This window comes from Ovis canadensis, chromosome X (assembly GCF_042477335.2).
Source record: "Ovis canadensis isolate MfBH-ARS-UI-01 breed Bighorn chromosome X, ARS-UI_OviCan_v2, whole genome shotgun sequence".
NCBI lineage: Eukaryota > Metazoa > Chordata > Mammalia > Artiodactyla > Bovidae > Ovis > Ovis canadensis.
Window position 1 is genome coordinate 70,018,119 of NC_091727.1, and position 16,118 is coordinate 70,034,236.

The 16,118-nt window shown below is 35.3% G+C and overlaps 1 protein-coding gene across 18 annotated transcripts in view; it reads right to left on the reverse strand.

Moving 5' to 3' along the window:
- Positions 1-16,118, reverse strand: part of ATRX (ATRX chromatin remodeler) — a 276,097-nt gene that overhangs the window by 105,245 nt on the left and 154,734 nt on the right. For all 18 annotated transcript variants that reach the window (XM_070291855.1, XM_070291853.1, XM_070291866.1 and 15 more), the window contains one exon: positions 15,105-15,320. In XM_070291855.1, coding sequence (XP_070147956.1) covers positions 15,105-15,320 — 216 coding nt within the window. The remainder of the gene's footprint in view (positions 1-15,104; positions 15,321-16,118) is intronic.

Sequence of the window (16,118 nt, forward strand, 5' to 3'; positions counted from 1 at the left end):
AACCAGCAACTTAAAGGAGCACCAGGCAGAATAAAAACTAAGAAAATCACAACCATCAATTCCTGAAAGTCGGTGATAAATAGATAATTTTTCACAAACCATTAAAACATCTAATCATTTAAAAAAAGAAAAAAAGACACATTACATACACATGGGTGGGTGAGGGGCAAAAATAAAGACAAGAAACAACATGTCATGAAGAAGCAACATCTTTACACAGATGAAAGAAAAAGCTAATAACTTATAATTCTATACTCATGGATTATAACATTCAAAAACTAAGGGAAAAGTAAGATGTCAGCAAAATGACAAGAAACAAGCTCTAAGCTCCTGTTTTTGCACAGAAATATAAAAACAAATGAAAAAGGAAAAAACTTTAAAAATCAGAAACTGTTTGAACCAACTTTGTCAGAGTTCTGGAAAACAGTCAAAGGTTTACAGCTACCAAATAAATGACCAATCAAGAAAAGGCCATTTTTAAAATGGTAGTAAAGTTTTATAGTATTTTTACTTGCTCTTACCCCACTACCTCTTAGTGAAGTGATAGTCTTATTCTTGAAGCAGCAGTAGCCTTGTGGACAGTTTCTTCCCTCAAACCAGAGGGAGTACAGTATTAATTATTTGCTAGTTATTGTGTATAGCTATTCAAACCTGCCAGAGGGTAACTGAAGGAATGACATAAAATTCTTACTACTATTTCACCTAACTTAAATTCTAATGGGAGAAACAGAAGGAAATGCTCAAAAAGAAAAAAAATAGTTACAAGGCAATTGTAAACCCACAGATGCCAGGGCCAAGACATGATACATGGAGAAATACAACTGACCATCTAAGGCCCAGAAAAGAAGCTAGGATAAGACTCTTGGAATTTAAGGCATCTGAAACTAACAAAACATACAGAATAATTTAAAAAGCCATGTTTCCCCAGGGAAAAAAAAAAAAACTGAGCAAACCTCAAGTTTTAACCTCAGAGGGATCCTTAGCTTAACTGCAAGCCTAGTTAAGTACTAGGGATGTATCCCAGTACAGAGCTAATCTAAAAAGACTGGGAATAAATCAGCATTCAAGGAAATCTCTCTCAAAATATTAACAGAACACTAGTGAAAGGAAAATAGCATTCCATAATGATGTACAACAATAAACAAACTTTGTAAAATTAAATGAAGAGTCTCATAACAATCAGACAGTAACAGCTAAAGAAAAAAATACAAAAAAATCCTTGGGAAGGGAGAGAACTTAACTTCCAGAGTTATCACATTATAATGGCTAAACCCCCAATGGTGATTAAAAAAAAAAAAAAACGCACAAACCAAACAATGAAACAGGAAAACATGGGCAATTCAAAAGAAGAAATTAAAATAACAGAAAACATCCCTAAGAGGTACTCAACAATGGACTCATTACACAAAGCAAAACTGGGCACAATCTAAAAAAAAGATCAAGAAAAGATACAAAATGGGGAATACCAACAAAGTAGAAATTACAAACAAGAACCAAACAGAAAATCTGGAACTGAAAAAGAAAAAAGCAGGAAAAAGAGCAGGAAGAAGAATCATTAAACATGAAGGTGTCAACTGAAATTATCAAGTCTAAGTAGCAGAAAGAAAATAGAATTAAGAAAAGTGATAGACCAAGGGACTTGTGGGATATCATCAAGCAGACCAATACACATATTATGAGAGACAAAGGAGAAGAAAAATACAGGCAAAAGGTTATTTGAGGAAATAATGGCCAAAACTCCCAAATTTGAGTAAAGACCAGGATCTACAAATCCAAGAAGCACAACAAACGTGAACTGAGATAAACTAAGAGACTCAGACTAACCACATTATAGTTACACCTTCACAGTACAAACACAGAAAGAATCTTGAAAGTATCAAGAGAGAAGTGATCTATCACCAACAGGGACCATCAATAACATTATCAGTTTATTTCTCATCAGAAACTTGAAGATCAAAAGGCAGTGCAATGATATATTTTAAACTACTGAAAGAAAGTAACTGTCACCTGAGAATTTTATATTAAACAAAAGTATCATTCAAAATAGAGGCAGAAACTAATACATTCTTAAACCAAGACAGTTCATTAAAAATAGACCTACGCAACAAGAAATGCTAAAGTGAAGCCTTTGGGCTGAAATGAAAGAATACTGAAAAATGGATAAAGAACTATCCATATGTATGGAAAACACACACGAACAAACACAAAACCCAATATTATTGACATTTTGGTTTGTAACTCCAAGTTTACTTTCTATAGAATTAAAAAGACAAACCATAAAAAGTAACTATATGTTACTGGGGCATAAATATATATAAAAACAAAATGTGTAACACGAATTATATGCAAGGGGAAATGGGGCTGTATAATACATTTACAGTATTTTTCTACATGATTGAAGTTAAATTCATTAAATTCAAACTATAACATTATGACTTTAGGAGGTTACATCTCATCCCATGTTAACTACAAAGAAAACATCTATAGATTACCAAGAAGATATAACAATCATAAAGATAAATATACCAAAATCAGAGTCCCAAATTATATGAAGCAAACACTGACAGAATTGAAAGGAGAAATAATAGACTGTTCTACAAAAATAGTTTGGAGACACAATACCCTACTTTCAGTAAAAAACAGAATAAGTCAACTGAAGACGGAAACACAGAACTTGAACGACAATGTCAACCAGTAAGTCCTATCAAAGAGAACACTCCATTCAACAACAGCAGAGTACAAATTTTCTCAACTTAATGTAACACTTCTTAAGGACAGACATAATAGGGCACAAAACAAGCCTTAATAAATTTTAAAACATCCAAAACATAAAATTAACAACACTTCAAATAAAAGAAAATTAAAATTAAATGAAAAAGTTTACTAACTTATTAAAAAATTTTAAAAAAATAAAATAAATACTTAAAATCTCCAATCGCAATAGAATGAAACTAGAAATCAGTAACAGAAGGACAGTGGGAAAAATGCAAATATGCATAATTTAAACATGACACTCTTAAATAACAAAAAGGTCAAATAAGAAATCACAAGAGACATTAGAAAACACCTTCAAATTAAAATAAAAATAGAATACTAAAGGTTGTGGAATTCAGGGATTAGAAAAGAAGTAAAATTATCACTGTTTCGAGATATTATACTATAAATAGAAAGCCCTAAAGATGCTATCAGAAAATTACTAAAGCTAACCAGTGAATTTAGTAAGTTGCAGGATACAAAATAAATACATAGAAATCTCTTTCATTCCTATACACTAACAATGAAAACTCAGAAAGAAATTAAGGAAACAATCCCAGTCACCACTGAAACAGAAAGATAAAATACCTAGGAATGAATGTACTTAAGGAAAACAAGGGCAGTGTTGTTGTTGTTGTTATTGTTCAACAGGGGTAAACTGGGTCCTAATTGTTGCAACGCCATGGACTGCAGCATGCCAGGCTGCTCTGCCCTCACTATCTCCCGGAGTTAACCCAAATTAATCTCCACTGAGTTGGTGACAATATCTAAACATCTCATACTCTGCTGCCCCCTGCTCCTTTTGCTTTCAATCTTTCTGATCATCAGGGTCTTATCCAATAAATCAGCTCTTTGCACCAGGTGGCCAAAGTACTGGATCTTCAGATTTAGCATCAATCCTTCCAATGAATATTCAGGGTTGATTTCCTTTTGGATTGACTGGGTTGATCTTCCTGCTGTACAAGGAATTTCAAGAATCTTTTCCAACACCACAATGTGAAAGCATCAATTCTTCAGCATGCAGCCTTATTTATGGTCCAGCCCTCACATCTGTAAGTGACTACTGGAAAATAATAGCTTTTATTTATGGACCTTTATTGTCAAAGTGATATCTCTGATTTTTAATACTCTGTCTAGATTTGTCACAGCATTCCTTCCAAGGAGCAAGCATCTTTTAATTTCATGGCTACAATCACTGGCGGCAGTGATTTTGAAGCCCCCAAAAATAAAATCTGTCACTACTTTCACCTTTTCCCCTTCTATTTGCCATGAAGTGAGGGGACTGCATGCCATAATCTTAGTTTTTTGAATGTTGAGTTTTAAGCCAGCTTTTTCATGCTCCTGTTTCACCCTCATCAAGAGGCTCTTTAGGTCCTCTTCACTTTCTGTCATTACAGTGGTATCATCTGCATATCTGAGGTTGTTGATGTTCCACCTGGCAATCTTGATTCTAGCTTCTGATTCATCCAGCCCAGGATTTCACGTGAGGTAACTCTGTAGAGAAGGTAAATAAGCAGGGTGACAATATACATCCTACTCATACTCCTTTCCCAATTTTGAACCCGTTTGTTGTTCCACATCCAGTTCTAACTTGGTTTCTTACCTGCATACAAGTTTCTCAGGAGATAAGTAAGGTGGTCTGGTATTCCCATCTCTTTAAGAATTTTCCATACTTTGTTATGATCCACATAGTCAAAGGCTTCAGTGTAGTCAATGAAGCAGAAGCAGATGTTTTTCTGGAATTCCCTTGCTTTCCCCATAATCAAACAAATGCTGGCAATTTGATCTCTGCTTCCTCTGCCTCTTCTAAATCCAGCTTGTACATATGGAAGTTCTCGATTCACATACTGTTGAAGCCTAGCTTGAAGGATTCTGAGCATAAACTTACTAGCATGTGAAATGACAGCAATTGTACGGTAGTTTGAACATTCTATGGCATTGCCATTCTTTGGGACTGGAAAGAAAGTTGACCTTTTCCTGTCCTGTGGCCACTGCTGAGTTTTCCAAATTTGCCAGCATATTGAGTACAGCACTTTAAAAGCATAATCTTTTATGATTTGAAATAACTCAGCTGGAAATCCATCACCTCCAATAGCTTTGCTCATAGTAATTCTTCCTAAGGCCCATCTGACTTTGCACTTCAGGATGTCTAGCACTAGGTGAGCGACCACACCTTTGTGGTTATCCAGGTCATTAATACCATTTTTGTATACATCTGTGTACTCCAGCCACCTCTACTTAATCTCTTCAGCTTCTGTCAGGTCACCATTTCTGTCCTTTATCATACCCATCCTTCCATGAAATGTTCCATTGATATTTCCAATTTTCTGGAAGAGACCTGTAGTATTTTCCATTCTGTTCTTTTCCTATATTTCTTTGTATTGTTCATTTAAGATCTTATCTCTTCTTGCTAGTCTCTGGAACTCTGCATTCAGTTGGGTATATTTTCTCCTTTCTTCCTTGCCTCTCACTTCTCTTCTTTCCTCAGCAACTTCTAAAGCCTCCTTAGAGAAATGCTTTGCCTTCTTGGCACTGTCTACTATACAAAGTTATGAACCTAAAATCAAAATGGATCTTCAGGCACTTGTCTACCAAATCTAATCTCTTAAATCTATAAATCACCTCCACTGTATAATCGAAAGGGATTTGATCTAAGTCATACTTGAATGGCCTAGTGGTTTTCCCTACTTTCTTCAATTAGAGCCTGAATTTTGCTATAAGGAGCTCATGATCGAGCCACAGTCAGCTCCAGGTCTTGTTCTTGATGACTGTATAGAGCTTCAAGGAGAGAAAAGAGGCATATACAGAAAACTATAAGACATTTTTGAAAGAAATCAAGGACTACACAAATAGTTGGAGAGATATACCATGTTGCTGAATTGGAAGAATCAACATTGTGAAAATTAATATATTACCCAAAGCAACTTCCAGAGTCAATGCAATCCCTATCGAATTGCCAATGGTATTTTTCACAGAACTAGGACAAAAAATTCCAGAATTTGTGTGGATACACAAAAGGACCCGAACAGAAAAAGCAATCTTGAGAAAGAAGAATACAGCTGAAGGAATCAACCTTCCTAACTTCAGACTATACTACAAAGCTGGTGGTCAACAAAGTATGCTACTGCCACAAAAACAGAAATATAGACCAGTGAAACATGACAGAAAGCCCAAAGATAAACCCATATACCTATGGGCACCTTATCTTCGACAAAGAAGGAAAGACTATACAATGGAGAAAAGACAGGAAAACTGGACAGCTACATGCAAAAGAATCAAATTAGAACACTTTCGAATATCATACACAAAGATAAACTCAAAATGGGTTAAAAACCTAAATGTAAGACGACAAACTATAAAACTCTTAGAGGAAAACATAGAATACTTTCTGGCATAAATGAAAGAAAGTCTTTCTATGACCCACTTCCTAGAGTAATGGAAATAAAAACAAAAATAATCAAATGGAACCTAATTAAACTTAAAGCTTTTGAACAGCAAAAGAAACCATAAACAAGATGAAAAGACAATCCTCAGAATGGGAGAAAATAATTGCAAATGAGACAACTGCCAATAGATTAATCTCCAAAATATACAAGCAGGTCATGAAGTTCAACATCAGAAAACAAACAACCCAACCAAAAAATGGGCATAAGACTTAAACAGACATTTCTCCAAAGAAGACATAATAATAATGCCAATTTTTCTCAAACTCTTCAAGAAAACTAAAGAGGAGGGAATATTTTCTAATTCAATCAATGAGACCAGCATTACCCTAATTTAAAATTTAAAAGATAAACTATAAAAAAACTATAGATTCTCTGTGAATACAGACTCAAAATTATTCCACAAAGTACAAGCAAACAAAATTCAACAGTATATATTACACAGGATTATACAAAATGGCAAAGAAAGAAACTGTTATGACATAGGATTTGGCAACAATGCCTTAAATAAAACATAAAAAAGCACACGCAATGAAAAAAAAATAGATCAACTGGACTTCATCAAAATTTCAAACTTTTATGCAAGGGATACTTATCAGCAGAAATAAAGATAATCCATGAGATGGAGGAATATAGTTGCGAATCACATATCTGATAACAGATTGATATCCAGATACATATAGAACCCCTACAATACAACAATAACAAAAACAACACAATTTTTAAATGTGCAAAGGATTTGAATAGACATTTCTCCAAAGATATACAACTGGTCAATACACACATGAAAAGATGCTCAACATCACTAGTCATTCACTTCAGTTCAGTTCAGTCGCTCAGTCATGTCCGACTCTTTGTGACCCCATGAATCGCAGCACGCTAGGCCTCCATGTCCATCACCAACTCCCGGAGTTCACTCAGACTCTCGTCCATCGAGTCAGTGATGCCATCCAGCCATCTCATCCTCTGTCGACCCCTTCTGCTCCTGCCCCCAATCCCTCCCAGCATCAGAGTCTTTTCCAATGAGTCAACTCTTCACATGAGGTGGCCAAAGTACTGAGCTTCAGCACCATCCCCCCCAAAGAAATCCCAGGGCTGAACTCCTTCAGAATGGACTGGTTGGATCTCCTTGCAGTCCAAGGGACTCTCAAGAGTCTTCTCCAACACCACAGTTCAAACACGTCACTTCTTCGGTGCTCAGCTTTCTTCACAGTCCAACTCTCACATCCATACACGACTACTGAAAAAACCATAGCCTTGACTAGACAGACCTTAGTCGGCAAAATAATGTCTCTCCTTTTGAATATGCTATCTAGGTTGGTCATAACTTTCCTTCCAAGGAGTAAGCGTCTTTTAATTTCATGGCTGCAATCAACATCTGCACTGATTTTGGAGCCCCCCAAAATAAAGTCTGACACTGTTTCCACTGTTTCCCCATCTATTTGCCATGGAGTGATGGATGGGACCAGATGCCATGATCTTCATTTTCTGAATGTTGAGCTTTAAGCTAACTTTTTCACTCTCCTCTTTCACTTTCATCAAGAGGCTTTTTAGTTCCTCTTCCGTTTCTGCCATAAGAGTGGTGTCATCTGCATATCTGAGGTTATTGATATTTCTCCTGGCAATCTTGATTCCAGCTTGTGTTTCTTCCAGTCTAGCGTTTCTCATGATGTACTCTGCATATAAATTAAATTAGCAGGGTGACAGTATACAGCCTTGATGTACTCCTTTTCCTATTTGGAACCAGTCTGTTGTTCCAAGTCCAGGTCTAACTGTTGCTTCCTGACCTGCATATCAGTTTCTCAAGAGGCAGATCAGGTGGTCTGGTATTCCCATCTCTTTGAAAGTTTTCCACAGTTTATTGTGATCCACACAGTCAAAGGCTTTGGCATAGTCAAGAGAGCAGAAATAGATGTTTTCCTAGAACTCTGTTGATTTTTCCATGATCCAGCAGATGTTGGAAATTTGATCTCTGGTTCCTCTGTCTTTTCTAAAATCAGCTTGAACATCAGTTCACAGTTCACATATTGCTGAAGCCTGGCTTGAAGAATTTTGAGCATTACTTCACTAGCGTGTGAGATGAGTGCAATTGTGTGGTAGTTTGAGCATTCTTTGGCATTGCCTTTCTTTGGGATTGGAATGAAAACTGACCTTTTCCATTAAGGAGATACATATCAAAACCTTAATTATCCAAATTTTTGCATCTCGTCTTATCTAGAAAAGCACTAAACTCCTTCATAGTGACATCATCTCCTCATGATAAGCAGAAAAACTTTTTGTAAGATAAGTTCTTGATTTCACAGTTTCCCTTCACCACCTTCCCCCACCACCTCTTAGAGCAGTGTCTCAGAGCTATCTGAGGTGCTGTATCCCTCAGTGCAGTCCTAATTTTGCCCCAAATAAAATTTAACTTCTTAAAAAACAAAACCATAATGAAATACCACTTCACGTCCATAACGGTAGCTATTACAAATGGGGTGGGGGGGGCAGGAAAAGGTAAGAAAGAAGAGAAAGGAAAAGAAAAAAAAAAGAAATGTTGTAAAGATGTATAGAAATTGGAACCTGTATGCATTGCTGGTGGAAATGTAAAATGGTGCAGCTGTTGAGGAAACGATGTGATGACTCCTCAATGTTCCATCATTCCACTTTTGAACATATATATCTAGAAGCATGGAAAGCAGGAACTTGAAGAGATATTATATATCCATGTTCCTAGCACTATTATTCCCAACAGCCAGAAAGTGTAAGAAACCTAAAATATCCATCAACAGATGAATGAATACCCAGATGTAGAGTGGAATTGTGCACACAGCAGGGGAAGGAGAAGGTAGGACAAATTAAGAAAGTAGCACTGCCATATATGCATCATCATGTATAAAATAGAGGGCTAGTGGGAAGTGGCTATATAACACAGGGAACCCAGTGATTCTGTGAGCCCAGATAGAAAGGGTGTGGAGAAAAGGGAACCCTCTTGCACTCTTGGTGGGAATGTAAATTGATACAGCCACTATATAAGACAGTATTGAGATTCTTTATTAAAACTACGAATAAAACCACCATATGACCAGCAATCTCACGACTAGGCATAAACCATAGGAAACCAAAACTGAAAAAGATACATGTATTCCAGTAGCTAGAACAGCACTGTTTACAATAGCTAGAACATGGAAGCAACCCAGATGTCAACAGATGAATGGATAAAGAAGCTGTGGTTCATATATACAACAGAATACTACTCAGCCATAAAAGGAATGCATTTGAGTCAGTTCTAATAAGGTAGATGAATGCAGAGCCTATTATATGGAGTGAAGTAAGTCAGAAAAACAAAAACAAATACTGTATACTAATGTATATATATGGAATCTAGAAAGATGGTACTGATGAAATTACTTGCAGGGCAGCAATGGAGACACAGACACAGAGAAAGGCTTATGGATCACCAAGGGGCGTGGGGAGGATAGGGTGGGATGTACGGAGAGAGTAACATGAAAAATTATATTACCAGATATAAAATAGAAAGCCAATTGGAATTTGTTATATGACAATGAAAACTCAAACTGGGGAGGGGTGGAATGTGGAGGGAGATGGGAAAGAAGGTCAAAAGAGAGAGGACATACGTCTACCTATGGGTGATTTATATTAATGACTGGCAGAAACCAACACAATCCTGTAAAGTAATTATCTTCCAATTTAAAAATAAACAAATTTAAAATTAAAATACACAATTTTTTAAAAAAAACAGATGAATGAATAAACAAAATGTGGTATATGCATACAATGCAATGTTCATCCTTAAAAACAAATGAAATTCTGATAGTTGGTACAACATGAATGAATCTTGAAAACATACTGAATAAATCCACTTATAAGAGGTAAATAAATAGGCAAATTCATAAGAGACAGAAAGTAGAAGAGAGGTTATAAGAGACTAGTGGGAAAAGGGGATGGGGTCTAGTTTTAAATGGGTACAGAATTTCTGTTTGGAATGATGAAAAAGGCAATGAAAAGGATGGTGATGATGATTACACATGTATTTCACTGACCTGTGTATTTAAAAATAGTTAAAATAATAAGAAAATTTTTTAAAAGAACCCAAAGAAGCACAAACAAAATAAGTCATTCCAATATGTAACAGGATACTCCAGTCTAGTGAAAACCTTGAAACAACCTAACTGTACCTCAAAAGAAGATTTGGGGAAGGCAAAGATGACAGTGATAAGTCCATTCAACAGATAAGTTTTGCCACAGTTAAGGGCAGACACAAGCTACTGAGGAAAGAACACTCTCCAAATATTAAGTAAAAAGAAAAAAAGGCAAGGTGAAGAAAACCATGAAAATATATACATTCCCCAATTACATGGTATGTCAAAACCAAAATGTAAACTTAAGATTGGTATATTTCACTCTAAGTAAATGTTTCATAAAAAGAAAAATTTTAAATAAATATCAATTCTAATTAACAATATGCAACCTAAAGCATTTAGGTTAAGTGAAATAATGTTTGCAACTGACTTTCAAATGCATAAAAATATAATGAAGGATAGAGAGCTTAGTAAATAAATAGAAATGTTATAAACCAAGTATAGTGAAATATCAACAGAAGAATGTAGGACATGAGTTTATGGGAAATTACTGTGAAATTCTGTAAAGCTAGCAGAATGCTGGAACTTTTCATAGCAAAATGCTTGAAAAGTAAGATGGTATGACTACACCATACTCAAACAGAGTAGATTTCAGATGAAAAATTAGCAGTGTTAAAAAGGGACTTTACATACTGATAATGGATCAATTCATGAGAAAGACATAATAATCCCACAAGTAGATGTACCTAGCAGAGCTTTAACAAACTATGAGAAAAAACAGAGAAGTGCAATGAGAAAATGACAAACTGACAATTAAACTTGCAGACCTCAACTTTGCTCTATGAGACAAAATATCATTAAGAATATAAAGGATGTGAATGTAATAAATCAACATAACCTAACTGAAATTTATAGAATATTTCACACCACAACAGTAAAATATTTGCATGGACCATCATTTTCTTGGTCATAAGAAAAACAGAAAGAGTAAAAAGCAAAACACAAAACATCAAAATTCATACAGTTCAACATTTAAAATAGTATGCACATTGGGGAATTTTATATTATTTATAGATTAAAAAAGAATCAACATCCAAAAGCCACCTTAAATAGCTATTTTAAAAAAGCAAATTATACCCAGAGAAAAAGTGACAACATAAAAACAGAGTAAAAACCAATGAAATAGCAAAAGGTAAAATAATAAGAAAAAAATCATTAAATCTAAAGCTGGTTTTTTTGAAAGGATAATACAATCTCTAAACCTCTAAAGAGACTAATCAAGAAAAAAAGATAAATTATCATTGACAGAAATGAAAGATGAGCTATCATAACAGGGTCTACAAAAAAACAAAAACATTAAAAAAGGAATATCATAAACAAATTTATTTGAAACAATACATTTGACTACTTAAATGAAATGGACAAATATCTCAAAGAAAAATTTACCAAAAGAGATCAAAAGAGAACAGATCATCTACTTATTAAAGTAACAGTAATAACTTATTAAATACAATCTGTCTAAAAATTTAAAAAACTCAGAAAACTCAGGAGAGTACCTTTACTGGAGAATTCTAGCAAACATTTAAGAGTGAAATACTACCTATATTATAAAAATACTTATAAGTAGAGGAGACAGGAGCATTTCCCGTTTCATTTTACATGAGAACAGTATTACTGTAATAAAAAACCCAGAAAGATATACAAGTAAAGCAATTTATAACCCAACATGCCTACTTAAAAGTGAGGTAAAACTCCTGGTGAAACAATATAAGAAAAGAAATACAACAATGTATAAAAAGAGTAATATAAGATGACCAGTAAGGCTTATCCTAGCAGTTCAAGACATTTTCTAGATCATTCCACAGCTACATTAAGATGCATTTGAAAAAATTAACCATCCTTCTGGTGGTGGTGGTAGACAACATGATTGAATATGTAGAAAATCTTTAGGGATCTACTAAAAAGGTTACTAGAACTAGTAGGAGAATATAGTAAGCTCACAGAACACAAGGTCATTAAATCATTTGAAATTTCATTTACCATGACAACAGAAAACATAGATTACTTAAGGATAAATTTAGAAAAATACATGCTAGTTATGTACAATGAAAACCATAAAATGCTGCTAAGAGAAATCAAAGAGATAAATAAATGGGAAATATACGATATTTACCTAAATGTAAACAAAATCTGTTAAGATGTCACTAGAGATCCAACAAAATCCCCATAAAAGTTCCAGGAAGATTCTTATTAAAAATTGACAGGAAGGATACTAAAATTAATATGGAAATATGAATAACGGAGTATACCAAAACAACTCTAAAAATGTGGAACCAAGTTGTAGAAACTACAGTATCTCATTCCAAGAATTACTATAAGGTTACAGTAATCAGGCACTGTAGGAATAGCTTAACGATAAACCTAAGTATCCAAATGTAACACAACACACAGTGAGACCTTTTTAGGTTCCTGATTCATAACAAATATTTTTATAAACCACTATTATGCTTGTGAGGTAAATGAAGGAATTGTTAATATTAACTAGACATTTGACATTATGAAATTATTGTTAATGTTTAAGTGTAATAATGATACTGTGGTAATGTTTAAAAGTTATCTTTCAACAATATATTCTGAACCATATATAATCAAAATGATATGATATCTGAGACTTATCAAAAATATTGTGAAGGTAAGAGAATAGATGAAAAAAAAAAAAAACTAGCCGTGATGCTGGGAAAGACAGAAGGCACGAGGAGAAGGGGACGACTGAGGACAAGGCAGTTAGATGGCATCATTAACTCAATGGACATGAGTCTGACCAAGCTCCAGGAGATGGTGAAGGACAGGGAAGTCTGGTGGGCTGCAGTCCATGGGATTGCAAAGAGTCGGACATGACTGAGCAATTGAACAAGTTCAGTTCAGTCCAGTTCAGTTCAGAAAACAGATGAAAAAAAAAACTAGTCATGTGTTGCTAATTTTTTTTGAAAGTTCAGTAAATTATTTATTTGCAATCCCTAACCACATAACATCATCATCAACATCTAAAATCTACAATTACTTTTTTATTACCATATGCCTGGTATTGTGCTAAATGTTTAATGTGGATTATTTCATTAAATCTTTTGACCACTCATATAAGGAAGATATAATTTGCCTTATTTCACACATGAGTAAAGAGATTTGAAGGATTAGGTAAACTGCTGCTGCTGCTGCTAAGTCGCTTCAGTCATGTCTGACTCTGTGCGACCCCATAGACGGTAGCCCACCAGGCTCCCCCATCCCTGGGATTCTCCAGGCAAGAACACTGGAGTGGGATGCCATTTCCTTCTCCAATGCATGAAAGTGAAAAGTGAAAGTGACGTCACTCAGTTGTGTCCGACCCTCAGCGACCCCATGGACTACAGCCTTCCAGGCTCCTCCATCCATGGGATTTTCCAGGCAAGAGTATTGGAGTGGGGCGCCATTGCCTTCTCCGAGGTAAACTGCTTTGGGTCAAAGAATTAAAACATCTGAATGTGAATATGTATCTAGTCTTTTCTTCCTATACCACTTGACAAAATAAAGACCACAATTACTGACTGATATGTAATAATTCTTGAATAAACGAATTGAGCACAATGAGAAATGAAGATTGGCCCTGGTCATTCAAAAGTCAGAAAAATAGACCATAGTCAGTAACTGAATTGCAACACACTGACTAGTTCAGAGCAAGCTGTTTTACATGTGTGTCAGTCAAAGTTCCAGCTTATTTGTATTTGCCCCTTCCTCTCTCACTCCTACAGTGCCAACAGAATCTCTCTTCTTCCTTTCCTTGCTTTTCCTTCTACAAAATGCTAAATTGCCATTTGCTGTATAGTCACTAAGTTGTGTCTGACTCTTTGAGACGTCATGGACTATAGCCTGCCAGGCTCCTCTGTCCATGGGACTTTCCAGGCAAGAATACTGGAGTGGGTTGCCATTTCCATCTCCAGAATATGTTGGTAATTATTGAAGGTGGGTATTGTACAGATGGAGATTTATAATACTATTTCTTCTGCCTGTTCAGCTCAGTTCAGTCACTCAGTTGTGTCTAACTCTTTGCAACTCCATGGACTGCAGCATGTTAGGCTTCCCTGTCCATCACCAACTCCTGGAGCTTGCTCAAAGTCATGTCCATCACGTTGGTGATGCCATCCAACCATCTCATCCTCTATCGTCCCCTTCTCCTGCCTTCAATCTTTCCCAGCATCAGGGTCTTTTCAAATGAGTCAGTTCTTCACATCAGGTGGCCAAAGTACTGGAGTTTCAGCTTTAGCATCAGTCCTTCCATTGAAGATTCAGGACTGATTTCCTTTAGGATTGACTGGTTTGATCTCCCGGCAGCCCAACGGACTCTCAAGAGATTTCTCCAACATCACAGTTCAAAAGCATCAATTCTTTGGCACTCAGCATTCTTTACGATCCAACTCTCACATCCATACACGACTACTAGAAAAACCATAGCTTTGACTAGATGGACCTTTATTTTATAATGAAAAGTTTATTCAAAACATTGAAATCGTTCATGGATTTAAGCAATAATTTTTTAATGTTTTTCTACCTCAAATAAAAAACAATCACTCTGGTGATCATTCAACAATCTAAATCCTTCCCATGTACCTAATTCTATTAATATTACCTGATGAAGATTTTTAAGTTGCATAAAATACTGCCAATAGGAAAAAGTAACTTACAAAAAATATCTGGTTGATTACAAGATCCTCTTCTTGGACAACTGAACTATAATCTGTGAATCTATGAAAGTCATACATTAAAAAGAAATTATAAATAAAATGTGGTGTACCTCTCTCAATTTTTCTCGCTCTCGCTCTCTCTCAGCAATACGTTTTCGCCTCTCTTCTTCTTCCTTAAGAGCATTTTGTGTTTCTGTTCTTAGCTTATCATCTTTAAGAATCTTCCGAATTTTCTTTCTGCCTTTTCCAGGAGACTTCGAATCATCATTTTCATCTTCTTCTTCATCTTCTTCTTCATCTTCTTCTTTATCTTCTTCAGAATTACTCTACGGAATTTAAATGATCAAAACATTAATACTACAATACAAAGTTTTCTGATTTCTCCATTTCTCACTCCAATTAATATGCCAAGAAAAGGTAGAAGAAGACATACTAAAAAGCTTCAGAATTACACTTTACAATATAGAACAGTATTTTACGAAAAGAACTCTAAAAAGGGGGCAAAGGACAAAACAGAAAATTCTCCAAAGGAGACACAGAAATGTCAAATAAGCAAATAAAAGGACACTGAACATCACTTCTTATTAGGGAAATTTAAATCAACACCACAAATGAGATACTATCTCACACCCATTATGATACCTTTGGAAAAAAAAACAGAAAATAACAAGTGTTGGTGAGGATGGGGAAAAACTAGAAGGCTGGGGCACTGGGTAACTAGTGTAACTCTCTCAAAAAGTTCAACACAGAATTACCATGTGATCAAGCAATTGCACATCTCAGATTACAACCAAAAGTATTAAAAGCATTGACTCACTTGCATTCCTATATAGTAACAATGAAAAATCAGAAAGAGAAATTAAGGAATCAATCCCATTAAATATCTAGGAATAAACCTATGTAAGGAGACAAAAGAACTGTATATGGGAAATTATAAGACACTAATGAAAGAAATCAAAGATGACATAAACAGATGGAGAGATAGTACATGTTCTTGGGTAGAAAGAATCAATATTCTGAAAATGACTATACTATCAAATATAAGGGCTTCCCTCGTGGCTCAAACAGTAAAGACTCTGTCTGCAATGTCGGAGACTAGGGTCAAATCCTTGGGTTGGGAAGAT